This window comes from Accipiter gentilis, chromosome 17 (assembly GCF_929443795.1).
Source record: "Accipiter gentilis chromosome 17, bAccGen1.1, whole genome shotgun sequence".
NCBI classification, from domain to species: Eukaryota; Metazoa; Chordata; class Aves; order Accipitriformes; family Accipitridae; genus Astur; species Astur gentilis.
The window spans coordinates 24,540,563-24,561,300 of record NC_064896.1 but is presented as its reverse complement, the minus strand read 5'-3'; the positions used below and the strand labels follow the sequence as shown (position 1 = coordinate 24,561,300).

Here is a 20,738-nt window from a genome sequence, read left to right as displayed (position 1 = left end):
TTTGGAAGGTATGCTGCAAGGCTGTATGGAAAGTAAAAGCAGTATCACCTTGTTCAGAATTAAGTTATGTTAACTTCTGCAATCTGCATTTCTGTAAAGAGCTTAATAAGGCAAAAAGTGCCAAGGTTTTAATACATAATTTAACAATGGTTACACATGGAGATCACTGGGCTCCTTCCCCACTCTTAATTAGCTTTTTGGAAAAGCTGATACACTCTTGTTACAAGAGAGATACTGTTAAAATTGTTCTTGAGAGTGATAAATGGCATAATCCTGCTAATTGTTTTGTCTGGGGTTGGGGCTGCTAGTTCAATGGATGCTGCGTGGTTCTGTTTTTCCAAGTAAAGAACAGGTATGCAGCATCTTAAGCACGTATTTGACTTTGGATATTGTTCAGCCCTGTCTGCTTCTAGCAAGAGCTGTAGACTGACACGTAGCGTGAGTACCTGAAGTCCAGCAAGGTACTATACTGCATATGATGGAAAATAATGTTTATGAAACCTCAGTTTGTAGAAACTTGAGCAAAGCGGGTAGGTGATTTCAGAAAGGACTTTCAAACTGGACGGAAGTATGCAGGGATATCAAACCTCAATTACTGGTGTTATAAGCAAAGTTCATCTGTGTGTGTTGTGTACGACCTTCTTTGCAAAGGGCTAGATCACTTGCCACCGTGGATAGGCTTCAAAGTTACAAATAGTCGAACTACTTGGGAGATCAAAGAGCTACCCAATGGAGCTTAGTTTATTGTGGTTTTACGTTAGTTTATTTTTCTCACTTGCTTCATAAGAAAAACAGTGAGTTTAATGCACAAAATGTCACTTTTTATTGGAGTGGAATTAAGTGCTTCTCTAAAGTAGAATAGCATAATAGCAGGGTTGAGCTGTTTTGTTTTTAAGACATTGTAATTATGCGTAGTGTGAGTATATTTAGATGAAATGGAAAAATGGAATGAGTGCACTAGTTCTGTCTCCTGTTATATAAAAGCCACTGTGGTTACCTAAGCTATCTAATATTTACTTGCCTCAGAGCGTTTCTGCAATCAGGCTCAGTCAAATCTACTGAAATTATGATTCTAATGGCTTTGCCCAAGGTTGAGGAGAAACAGTAACATAGTATTGCATATTGAAGATAATCTGTAACTGTAAAAATATGGTTTAAAGACTCTTGTGTTCAGTATCATAAATGATTCTGAAGCAGGCGGAGTAGTTCCTTGTGTGAAAGGATGCAAATGGGGAGAAGTCCGTGACGGCTTTGAAGAGTTGAAAGGTCAGTACGGTGATATTTGGAAGACTTTGGTAAAGGAAGGCCTCTTTCCCAGCGGACAGCAAACAACAAAACAGAGAAGCTAACCGCCCTAAATCCTATGTGTTGTGGTTCTCACTCATGTAGCCTGTTACAAAATTAACTTTTTGGTGGGCTTCACCTTGTCACTTACAGTGCTATACCAGATTGTGCGATTAACATTTTTGTGTGACAAGCAGTTGCCAGACAGCTGGGGGTGGTAGAGAAAAGCAGGTAATTATATGCCTGGTTTGTGACCTGCAAAACCTCTTCTTTCTGTTAAATTCTATGACAGAATCAAGCCCAAATTAAGGAACTACAGTAGGAAAGTCTTGAACCATAAAAAAATCAAGGTCGTTTAGTACAAAAGCGTAAGGGTCAAAGAAAATACAGGGAAGTTGGTTAGAGAGGATTTAACCACTTTACGTGGAATGTTGTAAGTTGTGATGTTTCTTGGCAAATGAGTAAACTAAAGAAGAACAGGAAGTATTAATTTGCATTTTGTAGATACATACCAATTTTTAAAGTTATTCCTAGTATTTATGGAATTTTCCATGGTTAAATATTGATTTTTAAAAATTAGCATTTGTGTACATTAGCCTTCGCTAGCTAATGTAAAGTGATAAGGTGAAGGATTATATAAAAAATTCTTCATAAACTAAGATGTAATTTAATAGATTTCAAAGGGTAGCCAGGGTGAAGTTTTAAAATGTCGTGGTTTGTCCTAGATTAATAACAAATCCCAGTAGAAATGCTCAAATAATGTATTGCGTGAGTTAATCTTTCAGTCACGCCTGTTCCGTTATGGGCAAAAATCACCAGCCGAGATAGTCTCTGTAGAGTGTGAATTACATGCGGATAATTCTTTTATACTTCAGAAATTGTAAACAAACCCTTTCATCGCTTCCTATCCCTTTATTGGATGATATTAAATACTAATGTATTGCTGCATACTTTGATTTGCATGTTCTTGGCAATAGACTTACCCTTTGGAGATTCACAAAATAAAAATCGGTATTGATGACAGTCTAGCTATAACTTTGATATTTGAGAAGGGATACAAAGTGTGTACTGTTTAATTTTAAGGCTATAGTAGCATGATGCTTCAACCTTACTCTCCAAGAATCTCAGCCGTTTCCTCCTCTAACTGCTGCTTTATTTAAAAACCAAATCGCTCCGTTATACCTTCCAGTATAGACAGAATACAAGACTAGAAGATGAGCAGAAATATGTCAGAATAGGTTTGCAGACAAGATGGTCTTCTACTTTTTCAATTATCAGTTACTGTTGGGTATTTTTCCGGCTTTCCTTAATTGAATTTTTCCCAATTCAGTCATCTTCATATACGCCAGCCTTACGCTGGGTACCTTGGCTACAAAAAATGAGGCCCATTTGAAGTAAGCCTCTTGCTTTACCAATCTCTCAGCAGCCTATTTAAAAGTAGGAAACAATATGCTGCCTTAAATTCAGAGTGATCTGCCCTCTGAGAAAGATGCAGAATACAACTTCACAAAGATGGAGCTAGAAATGTCAGAGAAACGCTTGGTTTCTTTTGGTGTCTTTTTGGCCAAGGTGATGTTAGAAGGTGAATATAATCACAAATTCGCGTGAGAACGTAGGAGCAGATGGTTCCGAATGCACGATTTCGTATTGGTATATTATGTACTTAATGTGTGCAGAAGCTGAAATGTGTCTTTAAGCGGACCTTTAGGAAGCTCAGTGTCACTGGGTTTAGCAAGGTATTGTCAACTTTGGAGTTCTGCCTGAATGTGTTTGGTCTCTATTTTAAACAGAGGTGGCTTAAATGTCTCAAGTGCCCTTCACGTGTCATGCTCGATGTTGTGATGGGTACTCGCTAGCTTTTCTCAGCTTGGGCCAGAACGAAAACTCTGTTTTTCTAGTTAATTACGCTGTGAAGTGCTTTTTCTGGAGGGTTTTATTGAAGTGCTGGTGTACTTAGGGCCAAATCATCCTACCTCATGCAGAGTTCAAATAAATGACTTTTCCACAGAACGTATTGTGGTTAAAGAATGGGATTTGAAAACTGCGTAGTTATGTGCGTAGATGCCATGTTGCATGCTGTGCTTGAATGCCGATTCTTTGCATGAGCTCTTTGTAACGCGGTTCATTGCTATGACAAAAAAATCATATCCCTTCTCCAACCTTCTAGCCAGCGGTTATTCAACAAGAATAGTTCTTAGATGTATTCCCCATTGCAAGAATCCACATTTCTTGAGAGAAAAGCAGCAGTGCATCCAGCCTTAAGGTGACTGGATAGAGGTTGACTTGTAGCTCTGTGCCTTGCCAGACAGTCCCTTGTGTCATTCTTTGTTTCTCCAGTTGAGCCTTCCTGCCGTTGGTACTGGTACATCTTCCTTTTACTTTTGCTACTAGAAAACTAGATTAGAGAGGAGAGATGGGAATGGACAAAAGATCTACAGAGATAAGTGTTGTCGTTCCTGTGTTACTCTTCAGTGATTCGCATATGACTATTTGGATACATATTTCTCCTAAAATCGGAAAGGACAGCTCATGACTGAGTAAAAGAACTTGTATTTATGAAAGAAAGTAATAAGGCAAAATGTTACTGTAGAAAGAAAATGTATGCATCTCGGGAAAAAAGTATCTATATAATTACACCTATCTAGTTGGTTATCATAGGATTTATGCTGCAGTCATTTATTTTAGCATCCGTTTAAGCACAGGAATTCCAACTGGGTTTTGGAAAATATGTCTGAACTCTGCTTTGTGATACCTTGTCTACTTTGCTTGTTTAAATTTTTGCAGAGTGAGTGTGCATGGGACGGTGCCTTTCACACTTCTGAAGGTGTTTCCCTTAGGTCCTGCAGCTATCTCCATGTGGTAGGAGAGGGCTTTTCTCTTTGCTTTTTTCATTATCTTCGTCCATGTCAGTTTTTTAGGTTTTTCAGCTACCTTAAAAGCAGGCTTATTAAATCTTCTTTTTAAATTAGTTTTTTGCACTTATAACTGGTTTTGTATTTTTGTGAACAAAATTTTACATTCAACTCAATCTGAAGAAAAGAAATCGGGGAACATGGTTTGGAAGCATGTTCAAAACTCCCGTATCACTTTGGTGGCAAGGCGAGCTGGAAAAACACAGCACTTAAGGATTGCAGTTTTAGCCTTTGGGCTCTGCTGAAATCCATTAATTGAATCAAGTTCTGTTTGATAATAGACCTCACAGGTGACATATGGCACACCCTATACTTGACAGAATTCCTAATGATGATGATAAAATGGTGCATTTTGTGAAATCTAGCAATGACATGAAAAGGTGAACAGAACAAGCAATTTTATGTTTTGCCACTGCTTGGAAATTCTGGTTGATTTCTTGTTGAACGATGGAGAAGAAATTATTGTAAGGTAAATAACAAGTTAGGACTCCTATAACTTTTTTGGTTTACTACTTTTGGTAGTGAGGAATGCTTGAGTAAATATGTAAATCTTGTGGTTATTCAATGCCGTCGTACAACTACCTGTTTTGCCCCCTTTGAAATAGCTTGGTTTTTCTTATTTTTTGATGTTGGAAAATTTGCCCCAGAAGAAGATTCCTACAAAATCTTAATGTTGCTTGAAATTAAAAAAAAAAAACAAACCAACAAACAAACCACAAACGAAAACCAAAACCAAAACACCAACATCAACTAAGATTGTTCAATCTTTTGTATTAGTACTTTCTAAATATGAGTAATGTTTTGCCACTTAGGTGTCTAATTTGATATATGTGCTGGCTTTAATTTGAAACTGCAGGGCAGTCAAGAGAATAGGAGATAATTCTTAAGGGTTACAAAACCTTTTTAGGCCGTATTTTGAGAAAATATAAAAGAGTAGTTTCTCTGAAGGTAGTGGAACCACAAGGGTTTTCATGAGCTCGGTATCTCGGCTCCGAGCTTACTTTTTACTGCATGTTTCAGTTTTCACTGTAGATAGGATCACAGATGGCTGTGGAGAAGTACAGATGCTGTTTTCCTACTGTGATTCCCAGCGCTGTACAGGGAGAAAAAAGCAATGACTTAACATGTGAAGTTTTTCAGGTAAACAGAACAGAAGTGTCCTGGTCATACTTGTTTGCTTTGCTTGACTGAGAGGTTACTTTGTTCGTTACCATGCATTTGTGTGGACTGTATGTTTTAGACCATTAATGAGAGGTGCTAAATGTATATATAATTAATATGAAAAATAAATGTAGTAACATGGTAGTCTGACATGACTCCTTCAGACTGTACTTACTGCTTTTAAAGAGAAGGAGCAATTGTTCCAGTATAATGCGGAGATCTGCAGGATTTTTTAACTATGCAATTATAGCATAATATTAGTGTGACAATCTCAGTGTTGATATAATGTAGCAATTTTCACTGAGTTCCCATTAATTCTGTATTAGTGACATTTTTATATGATCTTGATAGTATAATCTTAAGGCATGTCATGTCTAATAAATTTTGAATTAGAGCTGCACTTCTGCTAGCTTTTCAAAAATCAGGTTTTTAATAGGGTGTAACAGAAAACAGTTCAAAATATTAGGAAGTTCTCATTATTTCATCAAGGAAATCCAATTATTGGTTAAAGCCTTACATTCCTACTTTATTAAGAGAAGTTATGCAGACTTCTTTATGCAGAGGGGATGGCACACATGGGTCTCAGTGGTGTGAATAAGCGCATGCAACATGTTCTATTTGTAGCTTTGAAACGAAACCGTGGAATATTCTTTTTTTCTCACAGTCTCTTAAGGTCACCTCTCTTTGGCCGTAAAAACACTGTGACAACTTTGTATATTATGAAACAACCCAGTAAAACAAACCAGTATAGAATGAAGTGGAAACCACATTTATGACCATCGTAAATAGCTGTAGCAGTTTCAGAATGGAACGATACAGGTATGGCTTATGTGTGTCTCTTCTATGCTACTAGTCGTTATATTGCATGTTATCTGACTCTCAATAATGCTTTTGAGAGACTACTTCTGATGTTACTTAACGTGAAGTCAGAAATTCTTATTATAATGCCAGATTCCTTATGAGAAGATTATCAACAGTAGCTTCTCTGTGTGATTTCCACCGCCGCACCCCGAGTATCTCAAATTACGTCACACCATAAGTTCCCACCAGGTAAATGGCGATCGAATTATATCTGGGTTTATCAAAAATGCGTAAGTACTTTGGGTATAGGAGTCTGAGTGGTATGGATACCAGCTCTGATGTTTGGATGGTCTGGATTGGGATGTTTGTGAAGTTGAAGACTGAAACATCCTAATGGCTTGGTAGTAATAATTCTTTCTTGGATCACATTCAATCTCATTATAGCTGTAGAAGACCAAATGCTTTACAACTGATTTAATTGGATGTGATTTCTTTCTACACGTGGCTCTTTTTTTCTTTTTTTTTTTTTGTTTGTTTTGTTTATAAAACTGGTGGTCAGTTAGGATCCAAATATACTGTGAGAGATTATCTGCCCTATATCTAAGCATAGGTACCAGCCTACCTTTACGGTTTTAAATTAAGGAAGGGGGGGGGGGGGGGGAGGGGGATGGGAAAGGGAAGCGGGGAGCTAAGTTTTAAATTACTATAAATGCTTTAAAGAAAAACATTTATTCAGCTCTTCTAGGGACCTTTAATCAGTGTCTCAATTTCTAAATGAAAATTTCTGGATGCTCTAATGAATTGATGTTAAAAGAATTGGTGCAAAATGGGCTATATTCTGACTAAGAGGAGACAATTCTTTAAAGACTTTTCTTCCACAATAAAAAACACTGTTTGTTATTGGACAACCTCAGCCTTACTTGATATACCAAAAAAGCATTTGAAAAGTCCTCTTGAACTCCAGACTGATAGTAAAATAAAAAATATGTAATTTAAAATGGAAACCAGTCCTTAAAGCAATTTTTAGCATACTCTGAGGTCTGTTGAACCGGTTACCCAGAATAAGTCCATCCACTGTGAAACGAATAACAATGATTCCTGAACTCTCTAGGGTTACTCGGATGTGACTGAAATTTGTTAGTCTTTCCTTGTTTTGTTAAAAATGTTATTAAAATACTGTTGCCTAGAGTTTTCAGTTTTAAAAGCAATTAGTCTCACAGAAATGGAAAAACCCCAAAACTTCTCTGAGACTTGATTTTTATTTTGTCTGGATGGATGATCAAGTAGCTTTTGTTTTATAGAAGTCAAACTTATCCAACTTAACACATTATTTATTAAATTAAACCAGAAATTATTTCAGAGTTAAACAATAAATAATTCTTTAATGGACCTATATGTAGATTGTCAAGCTACCTTGGTATGCACATAATTTTTCTGCCTTCATTTTTGAATGAATGCTGACTTCAACAGAGGTGGATTTCGGTATGAGAAGGCAGAGTTGCTATGAGGTGTCTGCTGGATATAAACAAACCTCAGCTCTGAGATGCTAAAAAAGGAGTTTTAATGTCAATGACTGCTGACTGAAACACTGTTTCTGAAGGTCTCCTAAGTCCTTTTTTTCAGTGACCTTGGCGAACCTGGTGGCATGTTTGATTTAAGTCTAGTTCTGGTAGCTACAAAATGAAAGAGGTCTCTCTGAGACCTTGGACTCAAAGTGCTTGGTATAGGGAGTCTAAACAAACATGCCACACGTGACAGCATCTGCAAGTTATCAGGAATGATGTGTTTTAGATGTATAAGGAGAGCTATTTGTAACAGGTTCCAAAGCAGAAGCTTGCACAAAAAAAAATTGTTTCAAGTTTCCTAATACCAAGTAATATGCTGCAGGTCATTTGTAGATGTTGAGGGTTGATCCTAGCTCTTGTACAACTTGGGCAGCAAGAAGTGGAAGACTGGATTTCCCTTGTACTGTTTTCTTCTCTTTCTCCCTTCCCACTAGCACATAGAAATTTAGATGTAAATTTATGGATGAAGAGGTTCAGCACTGCTGGCTCTGTGGTCAATATAGGGAAGTCCAGAAATTCCTGAGTGAGTTGCTTCTGTTCTGTTTTCTGAAATTCTACAACTGCTTCTTATCATGTATGCAGCGGTTGGATCAAGGCTTGTAGTCGCTACCAGGTTTACTGCAGCTGTAATATTACATAAAATGTAGGCCTTCAGTGCGGAATGAAGGTAGGCAGCCCAGATATGTTAAATATTAAATGCATAATGATTGCTGTTTTGGACAGTGGAAAAAAAGGTGTTTTGTAAAATGAAATAAAACTTTTTTTTTTTCCTGTAATCATATGCTCATGAAATTGCTCATTTCTCTGTACTTTAACAGCAAACCTATGTGGGCTGGATATGTTTGCTAAAGGTTCAAACAGTAGTTTGAATTGGAAGTCTAACCTGCTAAAAGCAGGGTTAACAACGAGGTTAAATTTAAGTAAATTTGCTTCTTTATTTTAATGAACTTGCTTCTGAATTGGCTGGTTCTTAGATTTAAAAGGGGTTACCTCGGAAATCTCTGACAAAGTTTAAATGACCTTCAAAGAGACCTTTGCAGCAGCTTTTACTCAACTCTGATGTTTAAGCTATAATTCCAGCACTGTGGTAGCCAGGATTTTTTTTTTTTTTTTTTTTTTTTCCTTGGTACTGAAGTTTGTTAGGCACTATTCTTGGGCAGTTTCATCATTTGTTTTAGCTGAATACGAATGAAGATGATGTATCAGTATGTTGTGAGCTAGTACTCTAGCACCGTTATGTTACGTGCTACGGTATTTAAACTTACTGCTAGAAATCTATTTTTTAATATTTTTAAAAAATGAGATAATGGCATATCAGAATTCCTCTGAGGTGCTGTGAAAGGTAGATTAGCTAACTGCAATTCTGAATATTTCGGCTATGTGCATACTTGTAAGAAGTAATAACAAATACCCTGTCTCTCCTGAAATATATTCTCTTAAATGAAGGTGAAATATAGACTCATAAAGAAGAAACTGCTCAAAACTCTTCCATGCTTTTTACCTGCTTTTGTCACTCACAAACATTCCTTTGCCATGCAAGCAAGTCTCCAGGGCTTCATCATGCAGAGCAAGTGGATTCCTGCAGTGTTTATAAAAGCATGCATGTTGAAGATTGAGTTGGGAATCGGTCACCCCAAACGTATTATCTCACAAAGCGGTATTGTTGATGTGTTGGGTTTCAATCAAGAGTAGTAAAGAACTGTGTGCATTAATTCTATGTATGTGTTTGTGCTGATTGTGTTTGTACATGTGGATGTGAAATATTAGGCCCCGTGTATTGAAATACTTCACCCTGAGACTTACGCTTTGCCTTCCTCTTTTAGTAAGCAAGTTTTGCCCTTTGGTAGCTTAGCAGATTTCTTAAGAGTTTAGTTAAATGGGGGACTATTTCCAAAGACAGAGAAACTCCCCACTCGGGGGGAAGGAACGAGAAGATAGAGTGGGAAAAACAGGAGAAAAATTGGGAAAAGGAATGCCAACTCTATTTTTAATGTGAAATCTTTCTTTGAGAGGAGAGAGAAATGTAAGAGCTGAAGAAGCATCTCCTGTAAGTCACTTGTCCCTTCTGCTCCTGCTCAAGTGGCAGTGTTGTCTTGGAACCCTACTTGCACTCATCTTGCATCACTGAGGACTGCAACGTTAACTAGCTCACAACAACTATCCTTAAGAAGAGTGTGCTGTGGTTTTGTACTTCCCCCGTTATTTAACATTCTATTTATCATGCTGTATTTCTGAGATTATATTATTACTTGGGAACTCAGTGTGTCTGGCTGGTCTATTTAAGACATAGAAATGCAGTATGTTGTATAAGAGTGTAAAAATGTATCAAGTTACCGTTCTAGTTATCTAAAACGGTGCTTCAGTTCAACAAAAACAGATATACATGTGCATTTGTACCTGTGTATGTATATGTGTACACACACACACGCATATAAATTAAAAAGCTGGCATTCTCTACACTGCAGTGGTGATAGAATATCTACATCATGACGTAGTCTACTTCACAGAGCACTGGACACGAAATCGGGTTAGCTGAGTTCTACTCATAGCTTTGCCTCAGTCGTAGTCTTTTTCACAAATAGAAATGTACCAATTGCATTTGTAAAGCACCCTGAAATAAAACGCATTGTATTTGTTTCCCAAAGGGTGTGACCTTATTCTTCTAAAAGTCTTCTGTGCAAAGTTGAAGTGAAGGCTTCAACATCTAGAATTTTAGTATTTGACAGCAAGATAAGTTAATGGTCTCTTCGTTAAGTGTATTTATAGAAATTTCTGTCTGTTAACATGTATGCATTCAAAATAACTGAATATAATGTACACCGTCATTTCATGATTCCTTTTTTTATTACCATAGCTTCCAAACAATGAAAATAAAATTAGGACCCCTGCTATAGTAGTTACTACATAAATACAGGCATAAGTGGATGTCTTTCTGCTCTGGCAAGCAAAAGTTTGTGCTGTATTTTGCAAAAGGAGACAGTTGATTCATTTTCCTCTCTAAGGTAGGCAATGGTATTTCTACACCATCGGTGTATTTAGCCAAACTTGCAAGAACCTGTGTGACAACTAGTGTTTGAAATGCCTTGGAATTTCACAGTAATGGTTCCATTGTTTTCTTCTTTATATTTTCTCTGTATGGTTGTTTGTAAAAGAGCGTCTATAATCACCTGACTTCTGCTTGCTAAGCTAGGAGTAATTATTTAATAAGATTGTCAATAAATTTGAGCCAAGGTACCTAATGTTTTTACATGGAATATTTCTATCCGAGGTCTTTGAAGTTGTTCTACATTAATATTTGATCCCGCTTTAAGCGTGCCCAACACTAAACTAATTGACTATACAGTCTCAGTCTAAGAAAAACTGTGAACAATTATCTCCCATTTTTTGGTATAAATACATTATTCTTTTCTTAAGATGCACATTACGCTGTTAAAATACATGTTCTCTAAAAACAAAAAAAAACCCCAAACCCTTCAAAACAATGGAAAGCTCCGGTTCAAGGTCAGTTAGTTGAATATGAGGGGGGAAAAAAGGATGCTTTTTTTATGTCTTAAGGCAAACAGCTTGAGCACAATCAAGTCTGACAAGAGTAGCATTTGAGATGAAGTGCTCAATCCTTAATTATACAAGTTTGCCCCTAAAAATGTAAATTTTCCTTTTGTCCTACCTGTATTCACTGCTGGGCGTTTCTCTTCGCAGTAGTACGATTTCATCTGTGTGTATCTCAACATTTAGGGTCGCAATTGCTGCAATCCCTGTTTAGCCACTGCTGCCATCTCCTAACGGCCTGGCAGCGTGCAGGCTGTGCCCAAGTGGATTGAGAGCACTCGCCCCCATGTCCCGACCGGAGATGGGAAAGCTTGCTACAAATCCTTTCCACTGAGCCCTTGAGGTGCTTGTAGGTTGAAACTGAGCTGTGACAGTCTTTATGGGATATTCACATCGGAGCAGGACTAAAGCAGCAGCGTTGGTAAGCATGAAAAGCTTCCTAATTGTTCAATCAGCTCTGATCAGGATAGAGGAAATTAGGCAAAGAATGATAATGCAATGTCTGGGTGATACAGCGCTATTATAGCTGCCGACTACCTCTACTGGAGCCATTAAACCACTTGTGGAGATGTTCTCCCATGCAGGCATGGTAAAACCCTTGAGATGAAACCAAGATTTAGCAGCCAGGCCTCTCTGTTCCACCCTCCACCCCCAAAAAGAAGCAGAGAAGCGATAGGAATAAAAACTAATTCGTCAAGTTGCAAAATTTCATGAGTCTTCTTAAGCTCACTCAGCATCATCAGGCATAATTTACTCCCCTGATGCACCAGTACCTTCCCCTCCATGCCACCCTGCATGTGTGCACAGAAAAGGAAGACGGAAGAAGTATGAGCTGCTGATACATGACTGTGAGGTGCCTGGTAGCCTGGGAAGGTTGGCTTTTTCTGGAAAATGACAAGCTGACTGCACTTTTTATGACCTTTTTACTATTCTATCATAAGTATCCATGGTAACATGACTGTTCTTTCATGCTGGCATGTAGCATCAAAATAACAATAAATGCTGATTTAAATTAATGTGGTTGAATAGAACTTGCTGCCAGGTGTGCTGAAGAAAAAATACTAGAGTTGGGACACAAGGAAGAGGAGGCAAATACATTATTTTATTCCTTTTTGGCTATGTACATCGCCTTTTCTTTTTCTTCTTTTCTCTCCCCTCCCTCTCAGTTTGCTACTGAAGAATGTAACCAGTAATTTAATTTATTAATTCTATTTGTATGCCATGTGAATGTCTTATTAAGGGTCATACTAATTTTAAAAAGGCTTCCATTCATTTCAAAGAGTGAATTTCTATTTGCTTTGATGGAATCCAAGATTACTCCTCAATAAACAGTTGAATGCAATGACACACCAGTTTAAACTATGGAAACTTTTATGCTTGTGATATAGAATGTAGTTTCTGGATGACTTTCATATGACCAGACAAGCGCATAGATGACCAAAACTCTTTCTTGTAATGATCACACTTCATTCAATTGTAGACAAGTTTGTTTCCTTTTTTTTTTTTTTTTATTGCATAGAAAGATGATTCTTGTTTAAATGTTATACTTGCATATGATTTGCCAACAGCTGGGCTTCACTTGTGTCAGGGTAGGGAATACTTGGATTCTGAAAACACCTTTAACCAACACTGATTTATTTAAATCAAGGTTAAGATCAGGTGAAATACAAACATGGAAAGCAAGAAAACCAGTTTCTTAATTGCTCTGAAGGTCTTCTCAGTTTCTGCAGGTGAGGAAGGGCTTTTAGAGATGACATCGCTGTTTCAAAATACCAATTTGGGAGCTATTTCTGCTCTTCCTTTCAACTTGATGGGGTACTGGGGCGAATGAATCCCCAATTGAAATAGTAACTTGTGAATTCTGGCTTTGCAGAAAACGATACCTTTTCCAGATGTAGCGGCAGGCTCATCTGTAACTTGACACCTGCTTGAAAAAATTTCTGCCTCCCTATCATCCATGCTGTCTAGATTCACTTCCAATAAAAAAATGCTAACTGTAAAAGATGGGTGGTGTTTTCACTGTAGGATTTTTAATTTTTTTTTTTCTCCCCCCCCTTCCAGGAGGCATTTCTCAGCTACGTTCCGCTGTCAGCTTAGAGCCAAGTGCCCGGTACCGGGTGCTCGTCCCTCCCCGGCCCCCAGCGCGGCGGTGGGTACCGGAGCATCCTTGAGGACGCGGCGGGAGGAAGGCTCGCTCGCTTGCTCGCAGCCGGCCAGGCTCTGGGGGCTCGCAGCGGCGGCAGCCGCTCACTGTGCTTCGTGACATCACTCCCGGAGCTCAAATCCCCCCTCGGAGCTCCTTTTCCTGACTCGGTCTGTTGGGCTGTCTGCTCTGGTCGGGCTAGGACCCTCCCGCTGCAGGGCGGGCAGCTCCCCGGGCGAGGCGAGGCTGAGGAGCCGCTGGAGGAGGAAAGGGAGAGAGGGGGAAAGAGTCGGTGGGAAGAGGATAGTGAGGAACGGAACAAAACAGAGGAGCGCCAGGATGAAATTCATCTCTGCTTATTACTTGCTGCCTCTCTTTCCTGCACTGGTCTTCAGCGCTAGGTGAGTACCGAGAGCTATTTTGCTTAGAGTTCTGTTTTGTTTGCTGTTTGGTTTGGTGGTTTTTTTTTTTTTTTTTTTTTTCCAGATTCAGTGCTCTCAGAAGAAATAATACAGATTTCAGCTTTTACTGGGGTAGTAAGTTTAGAGCGGATATCTTCTCTGATTCTTATCTCTCCCCCTCCCCCTCCCAATCCTCTGAAAGATACTGAGTCTTCTCTGGGTGTTTCTAGGCTGTTTTTTATCATGTAGAAGAGCTACTCCTGTATAAGTTGACCCACAGCTTGTGTGATATAACAAGACGGTACCAAATATAAGCTTTATATATACAGCAGTAAAACCAGATAGACTCTGTTTCATTGGAAATAAGAAAGCCAAACAGCTGAAATTGAAAACATGCTAACGTTTTCCCATATAGTGTGCAAAAAATATAAACACTTGAACAACCTCATCTCGGTTTAGGCTTCTGTATCTGAACACAGACCGAGGGCTTACCTCTTTTAACTCTGAAAAGCAGGTGAGATGTTGCAGTGTTATCTCAACACCAGGAAACGTGTTTAAAAGTTGCTGCAATCTAGAAGCATTCCTTTCTGTGCAAGTATAATAAATCACTGAGAAAATAAGAACAAAATCTATTGCAGCTTAAAAATAAAGCCTGTTTCTAACCATGTGGTGTTCTAATAAGATACTGTGTACTGCTCAGTTGCTCAGAGATGGTATATTTTCCATGCTGTAGACGTAGCATGTTCAGCAAAGAAAAGATAAAGCTGAGACACTCTATCCCGTTGTCTTGATGTACACAGATGGAAAGTTAATGCAGGGTACAGAGCAGGTCTGTTATAATGACACTGCTCTCAGTTCAGGCTTCTTAACTTCCAGTTCCTTAGCAGAAAATCAAGCCCAAATTTTGGCTGTGGTATTCCTCTGCTGTGTTAGAAGTTTACAGGGTACTTATTTCTAAGTCCATAAAGCATGTTATCGGAGGTTATATGCATGTGCGTTTATCAGGGAAATGTGGTTTTTCCCTCAGTTTTGATCTCTTCCTATAAAATCGTCATCGAAGCAGCTTTTTGCAGAAGCACTGCATGTTTTAAGCCTTAATTATTCACCGAGACTCTAAAAATAAGAAAAAAAAAAAAAAAAAGAGGAAAAACAAGCGTATGCCTACTAAGTACTCAAAGTCAGGTACAGCAGGAGCACATCTCTGTACACATTCAAACTCAGGTAAATAATAACTGTGAAAGTCTCTGGGTGGGAAAAGGCCTGAATGCAGCCAGAAATCAGTAGTATCACAATGCTTCAATTACTCCATTACTTCACTCCTTTGGAGAGGGTTGTTATTGGTGAGGGAAGGGTACCTTTTTTTTTTTTTTGTACCTCTTCCTATTTAGGGACTCTACAGTGTCAGCCCATATTAACCACACTAATGCTCTTTGAAATACACCATTTGGAGGAAAAATGTAATACACTGTGATTCAATAATTATCCTTTCTGATTTAATAAGTGGTCTAAGGAAACATTCACTAGCAGTCAAGTGTGAAACTTCTTGTCAATTTGGATTAAAAATTCTACAGTTGTTTAAGTGATACAGGCTTTGCTACGCTATGCCAGAGTTAAAAAGGGAGGAAGCACCAAGCTAGCTTTTGCAGATGCAGGTTTGTATCTTGCATGAGCTTGTGCAGATTAAACTGTATTGAAGAGAGATGTGGAAAACTAGTCTAAATTTTCATACTTAATTATTGGTTTTATGAAGTGTCTGACAAAGTACTTGAACGTTCAGGGGACTAAACTGGGACAAGGTATCTAGTGTAAAGCTGTAAAAGCAGGTCCTCATCTTCTTGAGAAAATACTACCTGTATGAAAAATGAACTGTAGTTCATTCTTGAAAATTGAAAAAAAAAAAAAAAAACCAAACCAAACCCCCTCAAGTCTCTCCCCACCTTTCAAAAAATAGTTGTAAAGAATACGAAGAAGCTGAAGTTGGCATGTGAATACTAATTATGAACCGTATGACTCTGAGGAGTGGATATAGTCTTAAAAGAGTATAATTTTGCAGTACATGATGATTTATGTTCTTATGTAATTGAGGGATGAAAATGATCAATGTGAGAGAAATTCCAGTTAAAATTCCACCCAAGTACAGTATGTGTAGCAAAGTGAAGTTTTGCTTTTGATACCATATTGGTCATCCTGTTAAAAAGGAGGCTGAAACTCTGCTGTAGAGTTGGAGATTTATAAAAGTCCTGGATTACTCTGTTCATCAGTTGCTTTCAGCCACTTGATTTTTAACTGGCTATGTAGAACATAGAGTAATTTTTCAACAGCACATGATGGAAGTTTAAAAAATGATACAGTGCTATCAATGTGCCATCTACTGGAAAGAGATTACGCTTTAATCTCCTTCAGCAGAAGGCAATTCTGTCTGTGGCAGTTAGTATTTCTTATAAACATATGGTTAATTCATTGGTTGGACCCAAATAGAGTAGGTTTGTAGGACTAGTTGTGTTCGCAAAAAGCAGGGTCTAATATCCTGCTGTGTGAAATTGCTTAGCTAAGGCAAAGCATCAGCCTTGCAGGGCAGAAAGTTTTCCATCATGAGGATTATTTTTTTTTTTTCAAAGTCTGTACAGAAACACAGTATCTTCATTTCATACATTGGTGCTGAAATCAGTGAGCACAGGACTCGCTGCAGAGGTGGACAGCTACTGCTTTTTGTTCCTTGTCATGTGGTTGATGCCATCTTCTTTGCATCATGTCATGGTGAGAGTTTTGGACGACCTCAGCATGTCTTCATGCCTAATTGTAAAAAAACCATGAATTGATGAGTTCAATCAATTGTGTCATCTTTTCTTATTTTATAGTATTGCTAAAAAGAGGAAAATACACAGCTATCACTTCTAAGATTGTGTTCATTATTCACTTTTGATTTTCAGAACTGTATGCAGCTAACTTTTTAGCATGGTCTAAAATCATATGCGTGAACCAAACGAGTATCAAATTACAGAAATATCATGTTTTTGAAATGAATGATCTTTTCTGTGTTACCTAAATTTGGGTTTGGTGCAGCTTTGAGACACAATGCTGACTCTTAATCATAGTTCTAGTTGGCTGTAGTGCCAAAGAGTTACCAAGAATGAGGTGTAGTTTCCTGTCCAGTTAACTATGTATGTTTTGATGGAACAAGTAAAAATTACTGCTCTAAAATCAGTCTCATAAAAAGTTAAGGGGAACATTTTTGAAGGTGAATTGAACTTGGTAAAACTATTCTGAGGTTTGTGTTTTCCTGTCCGCTTTTATATTTCCTTGGATGTCTTGGTTTTGGCAGATCTACTGTGATAGTTGTATACGTGTTATTTTTTCATACTATGCTGAAGACAGCATAGGTTTTTTTATACTATTTCAGAAATGATTCCCACGGTACTTGAGAGCTCAGGGAGTGCACATAGTGTATAATCAGCTCAGGTCTGAATCTGCAGCCACCTGCATGCTTTTCTGGCCCCAGACACCTAAACAATGCTAACTGGAAAACTATTTGTGGAAGGAAATGCTTGCATGAAGTCAGTCATTGGGGTCAGTAACTAAGATCTGTGGTCCAGATTATCTTGTCTGAGACTTCCCAACTTTTAGCTAAAAGGACAGTTTTCTGAGTATTACTTGAACGTTACTGTTGAAAGGCTGGATACTTTAGTCTTCGATTACCAAAAAATTTTTTTGTTGTTGTTCGAATGACAAAAACCTGGCTCCTTGTAAGAAGCTTGATGTGAAACAAAAGCTTTCCTTTTATTCCTATGCAGCAAATTCCTTTCTGTCCACGCATGAAATATGACAAAGATGCAAGATGTTGAATAATTTGATTGAAGTAGAATGCTTTATAGCGGAGAACAGGACCATAAACCCAACAAGATGCACTTTAATAACAATAATAATATTACTACTACAGCAACTCATTAAATGGATGTACAAACAACAGGGCTGTAAAAGGCAGAACTTATATTATTTTAATGGCAGAGAAATGGCTGGTGGTCACTTTTCTAAAAGTGCAGTTCACTGGCAGTCTTACTACACTGACGTTACAAAGCAATCTGTAATTCATTGGCTTCAGAAGAATGTCACCGCTGTAGTTTGTAGCAGAATAAAGGTAGTGTGCTTACTTCTGCTACGTGGATGATGCTTAATGAAGGTATGGGTGTTGATTCGGTGTATGTCTATTACTGGAAGTGATAGAAATATAGTGAATTCACTTACCTTATTAAACATGAGAACCTGGCTTAAATGCTTGCTTTTTCGCTGGACGTATTTTTTCGAGGTCAACTATTTTCTTTAAGTTTGTTGGTTTTCATAATTATTTTTGAAGGACTAGGAAAGTATTAATATCTTTTCCTCCTCTCAGAAAAAGGTGTGTGAAAGACTCAGAGACTTGAGGAAAGGTAACGGGGAATGTCTTCGATGTTATTGTACTGGGGTTGGGGGGGACAACATTGAAAATCCTTGGCTTGAGTCCTTAAGCTCTTTCCCATTGTAGAAACGCTGTTTGGGCTATAGTCAGATATTGGAAGTAACTTTTTTTAATTTACACTAATATGAGAGTAGAGGGAACCCTCTTCCTTTCTAGATGTTGAGGTGGAAGGATGAGGCTCACTCTGTGCTAACGCCCTCAGCTGTAGCCACGCTATTGTTACATGTTCCATCAGGTAACCAAAAACGATTCTCACTTTTGAGATCCCAGGCTGAGGTCTAGCAGTGTCCTTCCTTTTCCCCATGATTGAAGGTGAACTCTGCAGAGTGGTAGTAGGCTACTTCTTTAGCGGAAAAGATGATGCATTTTTTGCTGTAGGCTTGATGGAGAGCCGAGACTGTCTTAATATCGTGCTTTCTGAATTCTTCTGGAAAGCAGGGGCACTAACTCTATCCTTTGTCTCCTGCTTAGAATTCCGTTCACACTTACTTTTGCTGTCTGAGTTTTCTGGGCCATGAAAGCTTTCCGATTTCTATCAGTGTGGATGATGATGCATGTTTGGTTAATGGCTTGTAAGGACTTATGTTTAAGGTACAGTAGTGTCATTTAGCATATGGCTTGCAACCTTACCATGCCTGAAGAACCATGTGCTTTGTTGTGGACACTGTTTAAATGTAATGGGACAAATTTGTCAGTGGCACAACTCCATTATTTCAAGGAATGCGTTTAGCTTGATGGCTTATAAGCAAGTGCTTAATACAGCAAGCTCGAAGCTACTTGGTGAAACAAAGCCTTTTCCTTGTTCTGGGAGAAAAGTTTTGAGCTCCAGCGATATCTTTCAAGACAACAACCCCCCCCCCCCCCCCCCCCCCCCAAACCAGCACCCACCACCCTTCCAAACAAAAAACAACCAACCAACCAAAAAACCCAAACCACCAGGTGCGCGGGCAGGAGGAGCTGCTACTACTCCCGCTGAGGGAAGCCCATGACCTCAGGGGTGCAGGTGCTGGACTACAAAACCGGCGATGGCAAAGTGAGAGACCCTTTTCTGGGCACGAGTGCAGTCGCCAACCGTGCTACCTTAGAGTACACGGCCACATCGAATCTGCAGGCTGCAGTGTAGTGCAGAGATTTTCAAGGTAGCTTTTAACCAAGGTAAGTGGTGTACCTCTATCTTGTGTAGAAAAGTAAACAAGAACCAGCTGTAGGTGGACTTCTTTGGCTTAGAATGAGATTGTTTAAAGCTAGTTTGGGAATAACTCTACTTGAACTGTGCTAATATGCGTATAAGAATATGTGTGTTTATATACAAATATATTCTTAATGTTATCCTTACGTAATAGACTTGCCTCTCTGTGTTTGCAGCTCTTCTACAATAGGGCAATCACACATTTTTTTTTTCTATCTTTATGTCTTGTACTTGGCAGGAGGATGGGGAGAGAATTTTTTTTTTTTTGTCAGAAGTTTTAAATTTTATGGGGTTTTCTGCTGTTATGATAGGGCCAATTTGTGGTTAGGAATGATGCCCTTAGAGATGGTATGCTTGCTATGTGATTTTTATTATCTGGGTTAGAACATGTAAAAGTGCTCCACCAATTTAAGCTCACCAACCGAAATTAGAAATCCAGAAAGAAGGTCTTTCTCAGTTTGTCCAGAAATACTAAAAATAGATTATTTTGTGATGTGTTTTCATTTATGTTCCTGACTCCTGGAATGTGAAAGGAAGAAGAAGAAGAAGAAAAAATATAAATGAGGGGAGGGGAAGGAAGGATGCTGCTAAAAACTTTGGTAACCTTCAGGAAAGACTTATTTTAGACTTTAATCTACAGTTAAAATATTCCTGAAGTTCCATGTGATCTCAGGGAGACCTTGACAGACCTCTACAATTCAGTCTTAATGTAATAGAACAGTTGGAATTCTGCTTGTTGTTATGCTATGTATAATGCATTTCTTCCCAGGAGACTTGCCATGGAGTTACTTTTGGCAATTTAATGTATTCTTTGTGTTTAGAGAAATTATAATGCTGACTCTTTCCTGTTTTGTTTTTTTTTTTTTTCCTCATTTATTAATTTATAGCTAAGGTAGAATATAAGGTTATCTTAACCTAAACTTGTAATTCCTCTTTCTGTGAGATTGTGGGTTCGCTATTATTTTGTATATTTAGCAGAAACATGTTCACAGATAGTAATCCTTGTGATGTACTACTCTGTAGACAAATAAATCTCATTTATGCCACTTGTCAAAAATGGTGTTTCTTCTCATTGTCTAGTTTTGCACAATGGGTGCGCCAGCTGTCTTGTAAGGGTCAGATCCGTAAATATTCTGTGTATGGAAGGCAAGTAATATGTTTGTCAGAAAGAATAAAGATGTTTCATACCATCTTTCAATCTTAACATTGTGCAAAGGTTTAAGACGTGTATTGTTGTATTTGCTATTTCAAACACAGCAGCAGCAAGTACCTTTTAGAAA

At 38.3% G+C, this 20,738-nt stretch overlaps 1 protein-coding gene across 3 annotated transcripts in view; it reads left to right on the top strand.

Annotated features, from left to right (window-relative positions):
* LUZP2 (leucine zipper protein 2) overlaps nucleotides 1-20,738 on the top strand; it is a 329,431-nt gene that overhangs the window by 107,664 nt on the left and 201,029 nt on the right. For all 3 annotated transcript variants that reach the window (XM_049820232.1, XM_049820233.1, XM_049820234.1), the window contains one exon: nucleotides 13,334-13,816. In XM_049820232.1, coding sequence (XP_049676189.1) covers nucleotides 13,755-13,816 — 62 coding nt within the window. In that variant the 5' untranslated portion in view covers nucleotides 13,334-13,754. The remainder of the gene's footprint in view (nucleotides 1-13,333; nucleotides 13,817-20,738) is intronic.